Source organism: Priapulus caudatus, unplaced genomic scaffold (assembly GCF_000485595.1).
Source record: "Priapulus caudatus unplaced genomic scaffold, Priapulus_caudatus-5.0.1 Scaffold2, whole genome shotgun sequence".
In the NCBI taxonomy this organism is placed as follows: Eukaryota; Metazoa; Priapulida; class Priapulimorpha; order Priapulimorphida; family Priapulidae; genus Priapulus; species Priapulus caudatus.
The window spans coordinates 584861-604786 of record NW_014577063.1 but is presented as its reverse complement, the minus strand read 5'-3'; the positions used below and the strand labels follow the sequence as shown (position 1 = coordinate 604786).

Genomic DNA, 19926 nt, shown 5'->3' with positions numbered 1-19926 from the left:
TTTTTTAGTGTTTACATTAAAGGTAGTAGCCCTCATTTGCACACCCTCCCAATTTCCATAAAACTTCCTTTGTAGATGCCAATTGGCATTAGGGTATTTTCTTTGAGTTCTTAAGGCGTCTTCCAGTCGCCTTAAGAGGAAAACGTTTAATTTCTCATTTAAATGTCACATTATAACCATAAATCCAATGCTGCGATATGTTTACTTTGATGAATCCTCATTTTAAGTTACAATGAGCCTAAATAACCTAGTGTCTAAATGAGCCTACAATGAGCCTATGAGCTAAAATTTGTTCGAGACCTCCCACGATGCTTTGAAAATGAAGGCTACTACCTTTATAAAAAAAACCTTATTACCTTTATTAAAAGCTTATTACCTTTTAAAACAAATACCTTTATTAAAGGAAAAGGGGATTCCAGTCCTTTTTTTATCTCAGATTCAGTATCCATAAAAAGAAACATATTTCACTCAGTGAATGATTGTAATTCCAGTACATGTGAAAAGTGTCAAGTTTAATTTTCTTTTGAGATAAATTTGAGAGATACATAAAGATATCATAGTTGAAGCTACCATACTTTAACACGTTAAATTATGAATATATTGTTTGCCCTCCCCCCTCCAAAAAATGTGTCGAAGCCCCTGATGGAATACAATCAACAATATACACGAAGACGAAAAAGTCAAAAAAGCATTCTTTGAAATGGAAAGTTTTGAAAATTCATCGACCTCGAGTGATCAGCCGAAGGATGACCTAGTTTATGGCATGCAAACGATACAAACAATAGTTGATACTTGCAATGAAAATGCGCGAAAATTAAACGTTTAGAGATCAAAAATACGAAAAGTTCCTACCGTTGGACGGAGGATACCCCCTTCCCAGCTCCCCACTCGGCCGCTTTGCTCCCTCGCAGGCTCTTGAACCACGTCTCGCCCCCCACCTTTTTAAAATGGATTTGCCTCCCCGTAATTGTAGCTCGCGTCTCCAACGTTAACCGATTGCTACTGTCTCTTATGCGTGTACATCAGGCGTTGATACCAGCAACGACTTGGGGAGTTTATATGGTCTCGTAACAGCACATAAATTCATAATCATAAAGCGTAGGTAGCGTCAACGACGTAGCGGTGCGGTGACTTTCGAATGAAAGAATGCATAGAATTCATATTGTCCCTAACCAGATAACGTGGCGATTTATTTTTTAATAATCATCTATTAAACATTTCATTACATAACAACGTGACTACACTAAGCATCGTTTAGTACTAGACGCACATGTCACCAACAGGGTATCCACACAGTTTAGAACTTCACTTGGATACGTATTGATGCCAATGCCTACATCTAGACTATGGTCTGCACACACAAAAGGAACGTTTTAGGAATTATTAAAGGACTAGAGTTTTGATATATGCGAGTTCGCAAATACGGGATTAGTTTTACTCCGTTTTATATCTACGCAAACCAATTCAGTAACTGCGCGAATAAGCACTAGAAGCTCACGACAATGATTTTCGGACGCTCTGACGGACAATTGTCGGTCAGGCGAGCGTCGCGTAACTGACCGCTGGACGATTAGTGGCGCCGTGGTTGCAGTGGCCAGCACACAGGCGACTTCCGGTCAAGCAACTACAAAGTTAGGCAGTTTTCATTCTCACCATACTACTAATTACACCATAATACTAGTGATGCTATTGCGACCGCCAACGAGACCCAAATCGTGGAACACCGATGATGTTAATCAGTACGCTTGATGCACCGAGCTGTATATAATAACATTTATTTTTTCATCTATCATAACAGGTATTATATAATTATACACAGCTCAGTGGCTTGGTGTCAGCGTCTACGCATAACCCTTGTGTGCGCGTACACGCGTCTGCACCGGGAAAAACAAACGCGCACGGCTACCCCGCCGCGAAACATATGTTCACTATTCAGTGTAGTTTCTTCTAATGCTAGACGCGAAAACAGGTAACCGGCAAATCATTTGATCAACACTAAATCAATTTGAATATTCACTAATGCGATGATGATACCGCCAATAACTTTGAACAGAGTAATTTGGCCAATCTAGCACCGGTCAACGCACGCGTGGCAGCTTTTTTTCCTGCTTATATGAAAATAGAATCATTTCACTAATTCAACTTAGTAAAACGATTTAAAAAATACATATATCTGGCAGAAAAACCCTACAATCTAGCCGACTGAGCGCAAGAGCGAAAATAAAACCAGACCAGACGACGGGACGCGTATATAAGTGAACGTTCACGCGTTCCGTAACCCACTTCCGGTTATCATTTCCGTGCCTGCACCCAACCGGCTCCAAACATCAGCCATCCTTAACAACTCGAACGCGCTCTAACAATATCAGGAGTGAATAATAATATATTACTATTATTACTATTATTATTCACTCCTGACAATATGATATAGACGTCCGCCCCGTTTGGTCGTGTGGTGGGTCATACGTCGAGGGAATAGTGCGTTGATGACGCATCTACGTCCGGAATCGGAACATGCACGTTGGTAGTGGGCCCCTATTTACATTTCCGGCCAATTTTTTCGCGTTTTTTCCATCATTTTTTTAATTCTGATCGCGTGTGTTTCAAAGTGTCTTTAAGGGGTACAACTTTCGCCACTACATGAGCGTAGACGTAGCGAAAAAATTCCGCTTGCCTATACTATAGTCTTACATATTTTTAATATAATATAATACGTGTATGCATTTATATTATTTTACTATTGTATTATATTATATGTAAAGACTCCTCATTTCACCCACTGTACCTGGAATTAACCTTAGGCGTGCGTCACACCTTCAGTTCGTCACAATCATGCGCGCGCGTAAATGTAATTAATGCTAATTAATGCTAGACACGGGCTTGTCATAACTCACTTATTCTTATATCAACGCGTAATCGTCTTTTCAAGCTATAACTAATTAACAATAACGAATTTATTCCTTAACCGATTATCGGCCGTAATATTGGCAGTCATAAATTGCGGAATACTCTACGCGCTCACTGAAACAGTTACCTTCCGTTCTAAACTCTAGATCTTTATCTCTTTCTACTCTCATCACAAACCAACACTACATATCATTTCACTAACTATGGTTCTCAACAGAATGCAAGCGATCTTATATACTGTGCTTGTTCTATCATTATCACACACCTAGTATGGCCTAGCCACAGTAAGTATTAGTAAACAACGTAGAGAAGAATACCGAGTAAATTCTCTGGTGATATCGTTAGTCTATGCTATTTATAGCATGTCTCTACAGCAGCTTGCAATTAAATGCATCGATCGTTAAACATAGTAAAGCTGAGCTGATCAATTTCTGAGGTTTCCCAAAGTATTGCCGACATTACTGTCCCTACTAATTCGTTACATAACTGTTAGCCTCAGAAGTAGTTGCATTCTTAAATCATTTGTTCAATTTTTATAAATCGTACTATAACGCTAGAGCCCCTGAGTACCGAAAGATCCTCAGTGAATTTTCCACCGTATATAACAGGAATATACACACACACGCACAAACAAACACAAACATATATATATATATATTCCTGCTAGTAGCTGTCAAGCCGAAAGAAGATTACTATTGCCTTCCTAGAGTTGATTTTAGCACTACCGTCTAGGAATTATCATCTAACATATGGTTTACTGGTGTTGTTATGTCCTGTGATTGTAGATGGACCTTTTTTTCGCTGCCCGCTGCTTCAATATTTTCTTGCCACCGTTTCTCTGTCGTTTTCCATGCGAATTACTTATCTTATCGTACGATCAAAGTGTTTTCTTTCGATGCTTCCTGCCAGCTCTTTTCTCTTTACGCCGGCTACCGCCTTCATTCTGCTTCTTGTCTCCATTGACCTTGCTTAAGACGTGCGTTAGTATGCTGTCAAACTTATCCACACCACCGATGTCAGGTGCTCCGGACTCCCAGCTCTCCATTCGTGTGGTTTCCTCTTCGGTCAAGATCGCGTGGGTTCGCGGTGTGACGAAGCTGGCGACTGACTGCTGGACATTCGATCGACTGCTGGTGGATGCGTAGCATTGCCGCTCACCCGCGAACCGCGTCCGCGAGACGTTGCCGCTGTTGCTATTGTTGTTGTTCCTGTTTCTGTCGCACGTACCGGCTCCGTCGATTTTCTTCTTCGATTTCCTCTTTTCCTCGCTCCCCTTTGCAGCCGCTGCCCTCGCACCTTGCGATACTGCCGCTGATCTGCCCGTGCTAGCAACCTGGGGTTGTTCTCTGGGGGCGGTCTCCACATGCTTGCACATGCGACACGGTGAGGGCTTTGATGCGATGCGTCCCACTGCCACTGGCCTAGCGCTGTGCCGCTCATTCATCCAAGATTCAAAGTCTTGCGCTTCGTCGTCGTCCTCAGTGTCTGTTCCACTCGCCGACTCAGAACTGCCAGACTCGGAACCATTGTGTGGCGCCACCTATGCATGAGATAGGGAAGCCATTCGATATAATTTCAAGTAACTTAAATTGGGGGCTTATTTAAATACATACGCGCACGCATGCGCACACACGCACACACGCACGCACAAACACGCACGCACGCACGCACGCACGCACACACACACACACACACGTGCGCGCACAAACACACATTGACAACTATTTTTTTAAATCTTCCACGTGGATGGCTGTCATTCTCACGATTTGTTGCTATATAATAATACCGAACACTCGTTTGCATCCTTCACTAACCTTATCGATGTCTGCCTCTAGCCGTGGCAGCGGCGCGTTGTGCCAGGTACCTTCCTCTGTGTACGGCACCGTGGACGAGCCATCCACGCCGTGGAACTTAGGCCTAACCATGACTCGCTGCACCTTTTTGGGTCTCGGACGTGGCGTAGCCAGAGTGCAGTCGGTCGTCAGGTGCAGATGGGCAAGAATGTTCTCAAAACTATCCTCCCCGGTGTAGTCAGGGTTGCCCAACTCCCACCTGTAAAGTTAATTAATAAGTAATTAAGTTAATTAATTAAATTTAATAATTAATTAAAGTAATTAAGTGCTATTAATTTACGATACCAACGCATCAGGAGTGTCATAATATAGATGAGATATCAAGCACGCATCGGACTGTTGAACGCATCGGTGCAGTCTGGGTTACTAATTTCCTACCTGTGAATTCAGTAATTCAATGCTAACGATTCAGTAATTAACGATACCAACACATTGGTGCAGTTTGAGTTAATTCACTCTCTGTTCATTCTGTGAATTTAGTAATCTAATATGCTATTAATTGATGATACTAACACCGCGAGCATTTTGTAGTCTTTGCTTTTTGTTTGTTCCTTCTTCCGCGCGAGCCTGCGTGATGTTTTTGCGAATTCCGCAGTTTTACTATAAGCGCTAGAATCCACATCGAGCACTCGCGGAAGAAAGTTAATCATTCTGTTGCTGGCTGCATGCAAACACATGAAGTGATTTGCTGCAGTAATATTTTACAGCAGCTGGCACGAGCCGCTAAAACAACAGTAACTGCTTGTACCTCTGCTGTTGCTGTTCCAAATCCTTCTCGCTGTCCCGACTAGGTTCATTCTCCTCTCCCACGTCTACATACCCCGGGGCCTGAATAAAGAGGGAACAGTTCAGTAGTACACGCAGAAATGGTTTATCGATATCCTATCGTCAATATTCACACACGCATCTGCGTGCACAAGTGTCTATGCACAACTGTAAATACGCACGCACGCACACACATACACACACACGCACGCACACACGCACGCACGCGAGCGAACACCAATTCTCTCTTGGCAAGCACATCCTCCGTGCTATTACGTAACAGATGCGCCTTAATAAAGAAAAGCCCTTCGTGAGCGTGCAAACGCGAACATGTATGGCCTGAGCTGTTATTAAAACAGCAAATCCATACTTGCCACCGCGGGAGGCGTATCATTAGCGCACCCGGCAGTTAGATGCGATATGATATGACTACTAGGCACTTAAAAAAAAAAAAAACCCTAACCCTATCCCTAACCTAACCTAAACCCTAAACCTAACCTAAACCCTAACCCTAACCCTAAAAAAAAAAATTAAATTAAATTAAAGTGCCTAGTAGTCATATCATATCGCATCTAACTGCCGGTTGCATCATTAGCAGTGTTGTTAGCTGCTTCATGCCAAAGGCTAGGAGACAAGCGCTGTACCTTCACATAACACGTATACAAGCTTCCATCCCCAGTACGCTCCCGGCGATTACTGCCCTTCCTCGCAAAAATGTCATTTCACAATAGATTCGAGTGAGAATGTTCTCGAGTACCCCCCTCCCTCTATCTCCTCATCTCTGCCATTATCGACCAGAGCTCGGGTAGGTGTGATATAATGCCATACATGATCGACTCTCAAGAAAGAGATTTTATATACGATTTGCTCTCACGCACACACGCGATATTAATCACACTGTAACCTGTATAGCCAACGACAAAACTATAGATAAATACCCCGCAGTGGAATTCGCCTATCCTATCACCAGGTGATAACTCGGCGAAGTGCATATATGTTCTACTATAATCAGTATGGTAGCTAGGTCGGGTGGTAGCCTAGCAGTCGGTTCACATTCTGAGACATTCTGAGACATCTACAGCCAACCTGTTTGTTTTTACTCGCTGTCACGTCTGCTCTTACCTGCCCATCGCCAGGTACCTCATACCTGTCCATCGCCAGGTACCTCATACCTGCCCATCACCAGGTACATCATACCTGTCCATCGCCAGGTACCTCATACCTGTCCATCGCCAGGTACCTCATACTTGTCCATCGCCAGGTAGCTCATACTTGTCCATCGCCAGGTACCTCCTACCTGCCCATCGCCAGGTTAGCTCCTACCTGTCCATCGCCAGGTACCTCATACCTGTCCATCGCCAGGTACCTCATACCTGTCCATCACCAGGTACCTCATACCTGCCCATCACCAGGTACCTCATACGTGTCCATTACCAGGTACCTCATACCTGTCCATCGCCAGGTTAGCTCCTACCTGTCCATCGCCAGGTACCTCATACCTGAATGCTGACCTGATTGCTCTCACTGCTCACCTGGCTGTTCTTACACCTGCTGACGTGGAGTGCCCACCCTCTCGTGCTGCTCTTTAAGACTGACCATACTGCTCTTACTTTATCACCTGTCACCTGTCAGTTGACAACCAGCTGACCTGACTAGACTATTACCTGCTCAGCTTGCTGCTGTACATGGCAAGGTTGCGCCGCTGGCTTGTTGTCCCCTGAAGGTTCTGTTCTCGTCTGGCAAACGACATGTGCATGCAAATGTCAAGCAACACGATGCAACTACTATTGTTATAAATTATTATAATTGCATTGTTATCATTCATTAGTATTTATTGCCAGCATGCATGTCTTTCAGTCACATCAAGCAACACCGAATATAAGCAGTTAGATTATAGAGTTTGCGTCTCATTGTAGCGTACGTATGAGAGATCGGGGGGGGGGGGGCGTTGGTCAGAATCAACATATACGTAGTTACAAGAGCAAATCATACAGGTATTATTAGCTTTTGATAGTTATAATATCATAAATCTTAAATGTTATTAAGTTAAAATAAATATATTATTAATGTTAAAATGTCGTTACGCATGAAGTGTCATCCAAAACTTGTTACATTTTAGATTTAAGGCAGTTGTAACTATTCATGATGTTTCTGACTACTGGCCCCAGAGTTTGTTACGCTTGATTATGAAATTTGCGTGATACATTGCGTCACTGGTTAAAGAGGAATTCCGTAGCTATATGGAGCCTAACATTAGTTGATTGGGCGGGGGACAAAAAAACAGAAAATTTATCAAGTTGTCTGCAGAAGTAGGTGGCTGTTAATTCAGCTATGAATTCACTTTGAAGTTAGCTGTAATGCCATGCTTTCTTATGCATTCTGATCATGAAGATGGACCCTAGTTAAGGGTATTTTTTTTGGGGGGGGGGAAGGCGGCTGCCCCACTGTAACCACTGAATTAACAGCAACGTCTAATATATCGAAACCATAAGGTTGGCAAGCGTTAGTACATTATCCACAAGACTTATACTGGGATATCAAACGCCCACATGCGATTGTGAACCTATACATTGAACAAGGTATTCAAGTGCAATAGGACCAGAAGTGTCATAATATACTATCTATATATATAATCTATACTATATCTATCATATGCTATCAGGAGTGAATAATAGCAAGAGCGCATTAACCCCACGGGGTTAATGCGCTCTTGCTAATAGATATTATTCTCTATTATTCACTCCTGATGTTATCTATATGATCATGATATGATCAGGAGTAAGATAATAATAATGATAATAATAATCCTATATTATCTTACTCCTGATATGATATATAAGTCGTCTATATTATGACATTCCTGATAGGACGACACACAGTTGCAAAAAGCGAATCAAGTTGCAAGTTGAAATAAAGTTACCGCACTGTTAATCTCCTAATACTAGGCCAAGCAGCGAGTGCTACATTTTTGCTATGCACTTACCAATTTTCTAATCACGGACGAGCTGAGCTTGGGTAGGACACGGTCTTGGAACAGCGCCAGCCACGTTCGAATCTGTGGGTTGTCGTAAGGTGGCATTCCTGTCACGCGCCTCGTTTCTGGATCTATCCCGATCATCCAGGGCTTCCACGCTCCGAGGAAATGCACAATTTTTATATTGCCACCGAACCTGCGATAAAGGTCAAAGGTCGAAAGCTTCTCGCATCCATGGCAACAACAGTATATCCATGGCAACAGTATATCCGCATGCAGAGCTTCACGATGCGCATACGCCAAACGCTGTGTCATCGTCAGTATAGTCGTATATATATCGTCAGTGCGTATACTCGCAAACGTTTCAAGTTATGTCTGTCATTTACGGGTAAACACAGCGACAGGCTATAGAGTAACATAACCAGCTAACATGAAGCAGCTAATCCCGTGGAGTTAATTGCAACGCAACGAATCGTATTATTACACATTTCATACATTATACATTACATCAGGAGTTAATAAAGACAAATTATTTGTGTTTATTAACACCTGATTACATCAAGAGTCCATAATAGAAAGGTTCTATTATGGACTATTGATTACATTATTCCACATATTCACATTGTAATGTGATGAATTATAGGTATCGGCTGAGTCAAAGATATGTTGAATGTCGAGTGCATTACGTGCGTTAAGTCACGCCGTAGTGATTAAAATACATTTTTCTACGGCGCACGCTCTTTTGGCGCGTCGCCAGAGAACAGCAAAATTCGTCTTGTTTGCAGAAAGAACTCGGCTTATCCGTTTTAATTTATTCGAGATGTTCACGCTACGAAAGATTAGGGGGGGCACGTTGATCAGGAAGCGCTGTATACAGCGTTACGTACTGAAGTCACTGTATCACATATATTGCTCGACCAGACGATGGATTTGTTGACACGCTCACGTTTTCTACGAACGCATCACGTCTACGGTTTTTTTTCGCCCGACGACAGGCCGTTCATTTTAATAGCCGTTTTTTTCATACGAGTCATATCATGAAGCAACAGTTGTAAGGCTGTATCTATTCAGACGTCTCTGGGTAGCACTGCCGCTCAAGGGGTCGTTGTCGTATCAGGTGCTACAGATATGTACCCGAGGTACATATATGTATAAACAAAGTGTACCAGACTTGTAGTACAGAAGTGTACCCTAACCCTAACACTAACCCTAACCCTAAACATACATCATATAAAAATATAAACATAATACTAAACAACCTAAAACTACCTCGGGTACATATCTGTAGTACCAGATACGACAACGACCCCATCTGCAGCACTGCCTGCGTACGGCCACGTGTACGTACAATCACGGAGAAGACTCGAAGAAACGTACCCAGCCAGTCTAGGTATAGATATATATATATATATAGGTATAGTAACCCTATCAGTAATTCAATAGTCTGACTCTAATGGCAGAGGGCCGAAATATTTGCATTCGTGTTTTCGTAAATGTTTAGTGGTTCGCACAGAACATAAATCATGATCATATTCCGTATGGCTCTCTCGGCATTTATAATTATATGCCGCTGCAGCTGCTGGTCCTGCTTGCAGCGAGGCGCGTGACTGACTGCATACACGTGAGCTATGCCACCACGGCGCGTATACCTGTCATAAGCTGGCCCGTAGGTGTATATGGTGCTGGGTTGAGCATTGTAAAGGCAGGACAGCCTATTCCAGTTTTTGAAATACTGATTGAGCAAGCCTTGGTCGCCACCTGCGGGGAGGAAAGAATGAGCCTGTTGTATACACACATAACAGGTTCCAGAGTATTTTTGCTTCAGCGTGATCGGTGGGTGCGAGAGGGGGGGGGGGAAGAGTGGCAGGGAAAACAACGTGACACCGAAAAACACAACGATGATTGATGTTGCTGCTGAAACTGCCTGGCACTATATATATACATGTTACTCGCGAAAAACCCGTATACGTGTATGACATGACACCCAACTATACTCAGCTATTACCAGACAGGGATAGAGATAGGGAGGGGGAGAGAGAGAGAGAGACACGGGGAAGGAGAGAGGGAAGGAGAGACGGACACGGAGAGCGAGGGAGAGGGATGGAGATGGGGACACGGAGAGGGAGGGAAGGGAGAGAGAGAGAGACACGGAGAAGGAGAGAGGGAGTGAGATCGAGACATGGAGAGGGAGGAAGATGGAGAGAGAGAGACACGGAGAGGGAGGGAGAAGGAGAAAGAGGAAGGAGAAAGACAAGGAGAAGGAGAGAGAGGGGGAAAGAGCGAGACACGGAGAGGGGTGGAGAGGGAGAGAAAGGGAGGCCAGCGAGACACGGAGGAGAGAGGGGCACGGAGAGGGAGAGGGGACACGGAAAGAGGGAGGGAGAGAGGGGCACGGAGAGGGAGAGGGGACACGGAGAGGGAGAGAGGGGCACGGGGAGGGAGAGAGGGGCACGGAGAGGGAGAGGGGACACGGAGAGGGAGAGAGGGGCACGGAGAGGGAGAGAGAGAGGGGGAAAAAGGGAGGAGAGAGCGAGTGAGCGAGAGACACGGAGAAGAAGAGAGAGACACGGAGAGGGATGGGAGAGCGAGAGAGACACGGAGAGGGATGGGAGAGCGAGAGAGACACGGATAGGGAGAGACCGAGAGACTAGTGTGGGCGTTGTGTTGCTTGCTGCGTGCGTGGGTTTGACCTTCATAATAAGTTACCAACATAAAGATCACACAAAACATACATCGAATACGATACGTCTATATTGGCTAAGCCATCCTATACGCCTTCAGGTCGCTTGATGTTGCTATATATTGGCATATCAACAAGAGCGTATTAAGAAGGTAATTCTCTCTTCTTCCTTCTTAATACGCTCTTGATATCAACTAAAGGCTCATGCCTATAGAACCAGGGGAACGCAACACACCCACGCACACACACACACCTACGTGTATATTATGTTCTCGTTGTCGTACCTATCTCCGATATGCGTCATATATATGTCAATATCTCCACCGCATATACAAACAGCGACAACAGATTACGTATGCATGCGTATATTTAATATGGCGCTAGAACCGATGGAGAATGACGATTCACACGCGGATACACACACGCACATGATACGTACGTAAACGCACGCACACACATGCGCACATACACGCACACACACGTACGTAAACGCACGCACACACGCACACGCACGCACGCGCGCGCACACACGCACACACACGCGCGCGCACACACGCACACACACACGCGCACACACACACAGGAAACTCTCCACGCAGGGTTGACATACAAGACACACCACGCACGCAGACAGACCAAGTCGTGACCACACACACGCACGCACGCGTGGGAACACATCCCCGACGCCTACCATCGAAACTGCCGTCGGTGGTGGCCATCTGCAGCAGCTTTCCGTAGGTTTCCTTGCTAGGGCTGAACACAAACATGCCCGTGTTGAATAGATCCGGCCAGCCGTAGTCTGGCGCTGCCGACAGTTCCGCGGTCTCCTCAAACAACTCTTCAATATTCATGAGCACCTAGTGTGAAGTTTCACGATTAGATACATAGTGGGGCAGATATGTGAAAAAATTTCGGTTTTGTGATAAAAGCACCAAAATTGGTATATATATGATGTTAAGGGTATACTAAATGATATATGATTTTTTTTTTTTTCCAAGCTAAATTTTGTCCGTGACGGCCGTAACAATGGAAAATCCAAGCTGGCCGCCGCGGAATTCTAAATATCTATTAATTGTTCTATCTTCGTAAACATTTAACATAAAAACATGAATAAAGTGTCTTTTCATTAGTTCTTTGACTTGCAGAATCTAATGGTGTAATTATTTCAGTGAAAAAAATGCATACACATTAGGATATGAATGCCAAAATTCAATAACAGAATTACGCTCCAATTTCACCTGTGTTAGAGTAGGGAGGAAAAAGAACTGTATAACGTGAGGCGAATAGGCAAGCACAGGGGAATCGTCTACACTATAACCATATAAACAAGAGCGTGTAATACTAATACTTAATACGCTCTTGATATAAATATATAGAGGCATTGAAATATATAGAGTAACTAGTATATTATTTCTATGGTTATATAACCGACGCTTATGATAATGCCGTTAGACTTTGTGATCTTGCCACGGCAGCCATTGTTACGATTTCGAATTCGGCTTTCATCCGAATCTTTATATTGTGCATTCTTCGCTTTTATGGAGCACATTATAGTCACAACACATATCCGATGGTGAAAACGCGATTAGTTTATGATGTAGGTTAGTACATTACACAATATGAGGGTGAGAACATAAATGCACCCTCACGGTTTTGCACGTAAAGCTTCTTTGAATAGATAGATAGATATTTAGTTACGTCACGTACATGTCTATACAATGTGTAGTGTGTAGATATGGCTCGGATATCTCATAGCTGATTGGTTCAGGCTAACCCTGCCTGTTTTGTATCAATTTTAGAATCAGGAGAATAGAGGGGAGAATATATATATCAGGTGATATATATATATATATTCTGAGATTGTGTATATTATGTTCTCCTGACGCTATGCACTTGTATACGTGCAATTAAAATTGAAATTGAAAGGACCGCCCCGTATTAGGTTTGCCCAATAAGCCGCTGTTGACATCAACGTCGTGGGCGGTAGCCTAAGGCAATACTGGATTCAGTCTAACCCCGTATTACATTATACGAAAATACGGATAGTGGTTCGACTAAAGCACGTACAGCATTGCGCGTGATTACTGTCTTATAGTGTACGTATGACGTGAGAGCCGTCTACAGCAATTAACTGTTCTGTGGTCTTCGATGCACGGTAAAGCCGTCTGCAGCTACCATAGAAATAATATACTAGTTAAACTATATATATATATATATATATATCAGGGATTAATGAAGACAAATAAGACAATAAGACGTTTGTTATTATTAACCCCTGATCTTTGAATCCTTTGTCTTTATTAACCCCTGATCTTTGAATCCTTTGTCTTTATTAACCCCTGATATATATATATATATATATATTTCTATGTATCTATATATGTCTCTATGTATTTCGATCGCAGCTATGGATGCCACCGCTGGGTGCTCCGCTAGCACTCACCATAGTATCAGCATCGAGAAAGACACATCTTCGAAAGTCGTCGAGGACGTTCCAGGCGCGCAGCTTCGTCAAGGTCACCCCCAACTCCGGTCTCTTCATCATCGCCAGCTTCTCCTCGTCCTTGCTGTCCATGAGTGACACCTCCCGCACGTCGTCGTACACCTCGTTCAGAAGACGCCTGCAAACAAAGTCCGCACAAATAGCTATAAAATAAACAGAAAACGTTGGAAGAAGAGTTTAGATAGTATAGCGCTGAGACTCAGGAGATCACGACACATCAATAGCTATAAAATGAAAACGCGAAAATGTTGAAAGTTGGCGTTAACGCGGCTTTTTTAAATGCGGTGTGAAATACAATTAAAATAAAATAAACATCACCTTTTGTTTGGCTTAATTATAAAGCATGAATTTGGCTATAAATTTTCAGAGCAAATTGCTAACAAGCTTTTTTTTGTCCAGCTTAAAACCTGCAATAGTATATACAGCGAAGAGATTGTGAAAGTCCCACGTCCTGGTGAAAGTCCACCCGCGTGTAGAGGTCCGACGTGAAATCTAGATACATTATCGATCAATAGTAGGCACGCATGCCTAATATGCCCCCAGGAGTATGTCCATGCGGATGTGCGACGAGGTTTTTAGTGACTCTCAATCAATGACTATGAATTCAGGCAAAAATAGTTTGTGATTTGCCTTTGCTAACTATGGGATTCCTAGCACTTTTACCAGAACTTTTCATCCATATCTCCTGAGTTAACCCTCAAAACATACCATCGCGCATGCGTAGGTTTGTGCTGATACCTAAAATCTGGCGATCATCGATTTGGCATAATTTCCAGTGAATAATACGTTTATAATACTATATTAATTGCTATGAGATGGTGATTAACTATAATTGTTGCGTGCCTGCACTGTGGCAAAAGTCACCTTCCCACCACATGGACACATGTACAATACATCGCCTATTCCTGATATACTATATCCTGATCATCGGACTTGATGTCTTTTAGCTATCTTTTAGCTATCCTTTAGCTATCTTTTAGCTGTCTTTTAGTTATCTTTCGCCAGGCTAAGATTTACAGTTTCGAGTCTACAGGCTACGGACTATCGGCGTTCCACCGCTTGGCCCAAAGCAAGACGCAACTTACACGAACTTTTAGTTACAACGTTGAACGAGTTCTGAACGAGTTTAACGGGTTGATAAGTCAGCACGATGTAAAGATGTGCTAGGTACAGGTTGGCTTCGCCCTCTGGCATATACGCTGCTTTGCATATTGATATGTCCGAATTCGCACGTGCGAACGTGTTGGCCTGGTCATGGCTCCCAGTTACCAACCGCTAAGCACACTCCTGTCGTAAAGAATAGATGATTGAGGGTACAGTAATACCGAGTGCTGATCTGATTTTGGTCAGAAGACGTCGGCCGTTATGTTGTTAGGGGGTTGCTGTATATACTCTACACGCTGATGTGCATTGATGTGGCGATTTAGTTTAGCCGGCCGGCTGAGTCTGGAGCTCTGCGGACACACTAGGCGGCTGAGCCGGCGCGGACTCTCGTGGATTATTCGCACGCTTCATTCGCGCCCACCTAGATTTGATAGTCACTTGATTGTCAAATGGCACCGTCCCGCTGCAAAGCAAAACGAAAAAATAGCCTATAACTTTTCTACTTTGTTGCTCCTACGAAAAAACCGACGCCGAAGGAAGAGGTGGAGAATCGGGTTGCGTGGGCCAAAGAACGTGGATACTGCGCCGCAATTCGACACGGCGTGTATATAATAAACTGGTTAAGATCCTCCAGAACGTCAGAGTCAAGAAGTTGGGGGATATAGATTCCTATATATAGCGAATGTCGCCAGGCAAACTTCAGAAGTTGTTGGGCATCGTTGGTGATTCACGTGACAACAATTTGTTTGCATTGGATTGTGCTGTATGATTGTACAATCGGCGCCGCTCTATCGCAGACCCGGGCCACACTAGGCGATTGCAGCCGGCCGGCTCAAATAATTATCAAACATTATCGAAAATCGACGTGACTGCACCGGGACACTGGACACACGTAGCCGACTTTTTCATGCGGTCTTCGCCGGCCGGCTCGACCCACGAAAATCGCTAGTGCTGTTACCCTAGAATCTTACTTCCTTGTGCTACAGAGATAAATGTAGCATTTCCACGATATAGATAGAGATATATATAGAGATCGGATTAGAATATCCAGATAGACAAATTGTCGAGTACAGCTTGAGAGGGTATGAGAACAGGAAGTGAGTGAGAGAGCAAAAGGGAGGAAAGAGAGGAGTGGGTGGAGAGCGCTAGAGGGAGCCGCAATAAGGAGGCAGAAAGCAAGAGCGCGGACGGAGAGCGAAGCGGAAGGCGGTTGGGTGGGATGTCTTCTTCACTTTCATTTCTTTTTTCGATCGCGTTTATGTGTCATAACGAACAACCGTTTTTCCAAACTATGACTTTCAACGTCTTTTCACGTTTATCTGCCTCTCACCACGATATACGGCATGTAATTCGTTACGGCGCCGTAGTTGCGTTTACGGCGCTCTGGTTTATCGTTACGGCGCTGTGCTATTCGTTACGACGCCTATATCGTTATGGCGCTGTTATCGTACGTGCTGTATCGCTTACGGTAGCGCCTTCTCAATCATCACCGCTAACGCAGCTGCCAATTAAACTGACATAAATCTGACATCCAAAGACTCTTGAGCTGAACGATAAATCTGTTCCCCGCTTGAGGTGGCTTCCGAGTAGATGCGTCAGGTGAAACACATGCTCAGCGCACGGCTTACTATAAAATTTAATATCGTCTTACGACGCCGCACTAGCATCCCATATCCTTGGCGACTGTAACTAAGCCAACAAACCACATGAAATAGGGAAGCTCTTAGGTAGTACGGTGATGAGCGATAGGTAGGTGATAGGTTGGTAGCGTGCCATGAGTGTCACATTTAATTAGTCGTAAATTTACTTTGTTTTTTCGATCGACAGCACTGAAAAATAATTCGTGATACTATATATTTATATCCATTAATTATTCAGGGAGTGTATAATAATAGTCAATAATAATTATACACTTCTGTATGGACTTTTCAAAGCTTCAAATCAGCTCATGACTTTTCAAGCCGAAATCACTCCATGAATTTTAAAGACCCGAAATCACTCTATGACCTTTAAAAGGCCCAAATACGGTTCAAGGATGTAAGTTAATGCCGTTTCAAACTACGCGCAGAACGGTCGGGGCATCTCGCGGAGGCGCATAGGCATGGCCGCGTTGTTTTGCTGTGTTTCCGGTCTGGAGTCTAGACGATTCAACTTGCTCACTTCCATCAGCATGCTTTACACAGTAAGCTGAAAGCCAAGTGCTTGGAAAGCGGCGCAGCCAGCGCAGCGAAGTGAAAAGCTATAATGCGTTTTACCCATGTCCTATAACCACACAACACCAAAAGTCTATACCAATACCTATTTTTAGACAGTGCGTGGTTGATAACAAGTAGGTCATTGAAATGATAAACTTGTTAGAGCCTGCCGTGTGTAGCCGGGTTTCACGGGAATTTTTTGAATCTCGGACGCACACCTGCCGTTTACCGAGATTTACTAATCACTACTACGTGAGTTTGTTTTTCCCATTTGACGTTGCAAAAAAGAAGAAGAAAAGGAAATAGGTTTTCGATCCGTTTCCTATTTTAAAAGTATAAATAGGTAATGGGAAATGGGTTTTCTGATCCTTTCCTATTTAAAAGTCTAAATTAGGAAATGGGAAAGAGTCGAAAAGTACGTGCGTGTACCCGCGCTGTACGTGCCGTTGTACGTGCGTGTGCACGCGTTGTGCACGCGTGCACGTGCGTGTACCCGCGTGTACGTGCTGTGTTAACCCGGCGTGTACGTCGCGTGTATCTGCGTGTACGTGCGGTACGTGCGTGTACGTGTGCGTGTATGCGTGTTACCCGCGTGTACGTGCGTGTACCGCGTGTTACCGTGCGTGCTACCTGCGTGTGCGCGCGGTAGCACGCGTGCACGGCGTGTACGTGCGTTGACCGCGGCGTACGCTGCGCGTGTACGGCGTAGTACGTGCGTTTACCGCGCCTGCACGTGCGTGCCACGTGCGATGTACCCGCGTTGTACCTGCGTGTATCTCCGTGTACCCGCGTGTATCTGCGGTGCTAGTGCGTGGTATCGCCGTGCTACCCGCGTGTACGTAGCACGCGGGTACACCGCACGTACACGCGCGGTTACACGCAGATACACGCACGTACACGCGGGTACACGCATACGCTACACGCAGGTACCACGCACCCGTACACGCGATATCACGCACTGTTACACGCGCGGTACACGCACGTACACGCGGTACACCCGCCACGCTACACGCGGGTACACGCGCACGTACACGCGGGTACCCGCACGTCGCGGACGCGGGTCACGCAGTACACGCTGGGCACGCACGTACACGCGTGTACACGCACTTAGCCTGCGCGAAACGCCGGCCGATTGGTTCTAGAACGTACCGCGCTACCACCGGCTCTGTCCGTCATGCCTCTTGTGCGGCATGTGCAGTAGCGTATACGTTTGATTTGCGCGATTGACGAGCCTTCGGCAATTGCATCCATTCTATTATTCGCCTATACAGCACTATTCAGTTATCCTAGTTCAGTATTCAAGTCACGCCTATTCAGTATTCGTGCCTTTGATTTAGTCAATTGGTGATTCAATTTGGCAATTCGTTATTAACTTGCTCAATTTGAACGTGTTGCAATAATAAAACGCACTGTTCAATCTTGAACAATCAATCGATCAATTGAACGTCTTGAATGGAGTTAAACGACTGCTTCAACTTGAACAATCAATCGATCAAGTAAACGTTGAATTGATTAAACGACTGTTCAATTGAACAATTCAATCGATCAAGTTGAACAGTATCATTCTGATCAATTGAACGTGAATGATTAAACGACTGTTTCAAATTATAACAATCCATATCGATTTCAACTTGAACGTTTTGACATGATTAAACGACTGTTCAATTTGAACAATCAATCGATCAATTGAACGTTTAAATTTTGACAACTATCCCCCCCATAGTTTAAGGGCGTCGCCCTTACGAGTCTGTTAGCGCGCAATCTGCGTCGTGGTTATTCGAATTGATGGTCGGACCATGGCTGTAGAAACTTGTTTTGATTAGAGCCGGCAGATTGTTTGTCTTTCCTGGGGACAGTAGTTACCCTACCTGATATATACTCTGTTTGTGTTTGTGTGTAGTGTGTAGTGTTGTTGTTGTGTGTGTGTGTGTGTGTGTGTGTGTTGTGTGCTGATGTGTCATGTGTGTTCATGTGTGTCGTGTGTGTGTGCTGTGTGTGTTCGCCCGTGCGTGGTTCGCGTCGTGCGTGTTCTGCGTGTGCGTGTGCGTGTGCGTGTGTGTGTGTGTGTGTGTGTGAAACTGTGTATATATATGTTTGCGTGTGTAATTATCATAGTTATATTTTACAGTAGTACCAATCGTCGTCACACATATCGATAGACAATGACTTGGACATACTGCTAGGTTTGAAAGCATGCCAAAGTAGAACTAGACAGAGTGCACTCTCGGAGAGTGCATACCTCCGCCAGCGACAAACGCCATACACCATACGACTCACGAATAAACCATGATATACGCCAGCGTACTGACAGGTACACGCTGGCTTGCTGCTCGCTCACATGTACACGCTCGCTGGCTCGCTGCGCTGGCTCGCTGGGTATCACTGGCTGGCTGGCTGAACTGGCTAATGCGCTAATATCGATCGCGCGAACACACGAACACACAAGAGCGAAAACATAACCTCCTCCAACTCCGTGGGGCGGAGATAATTAGAAGCACTAGCACTGCACGTACAGCAGGCATGCATCATTTTATTTTGACCATGCAAATTACGACCCTTCTGGTCCAGGCAGCCTATATATTTTCGCATCCGCTTTGCACGCTTCATACTTCATTGTAGTAACCGGTTCTTTCTCTCCCCTTCACTATGCTACCCACTCCGTAAAACGGCCACAGACATCTTCACAGGCTACCAGTAACCACCAGCAGTACACACCAGCCAGCCACCACACCGTGCCAGACGACCCAGCATCATAAGGATGATGAAACCAACACAGCCACCATCCTCCCCGCTGGCCCGCAGGGAGATACTCACCAACTGGGGCAGCTGGAGGAAGGAGGGAGGCAATTAACGTCCGCTACCTGACCGGCCGGCCCCCATCCCCAACGCCTCGCCTAATTTATGGCGGCACAGCGGAACAGCTCTGCTACAGCAGCTGGAGTTGT

General features: G+C 44.7%; 1 protein-coding gene across 2 annotated transcripts in view; it reads right to left on the bottom strand.

Moving 5' to 3' along the window:
• Window positions 1-2902: 2902 nt before the first annotated feature.
• LOC106819151 overlaps window positions 2903-19926 on the bottom strand; it is a 37162-nt gene continuing 20138 nt past the window's right edge. Inside the window, exons 4-11 of one of the 2 annotated variants that reach the window (XM_014823836.1) lie at window positions 13623-13800; window positions 11871-12036; window positions 10149-10257; window positions 8509-8695; window positions 7190-7261; window positions 5509-5588; window positions 4722-4959; window positions 2903-4447 (exon numbers count right to left, since the gene is read on the bottom strand). In XM_014823836.1, the coding sequence (XP_014679322.1) occupies window positions 3785-4447; window positions 4722-4959; window positions 5509-5588; window positions 7190-7261; window positions 8509-8695; window positions 10149-10257; window positions 11871-12036; window positions 13623-13800 (1693 nt within the window). In that variant the 3' untranslated portion in view covers window positions 2903-3784. The remainder of the gene's footprint in view (window positions 4448-4721; window positions 4960-5508; window positions 5589-7189; window positions 7262-8508; window positions 8696-10148; window positions 10258-11870; window positions 12037-13622; window positions 13801-19926) is intronic. The other variant, XM_014823898.1, reaches the window with a different exon arrangement.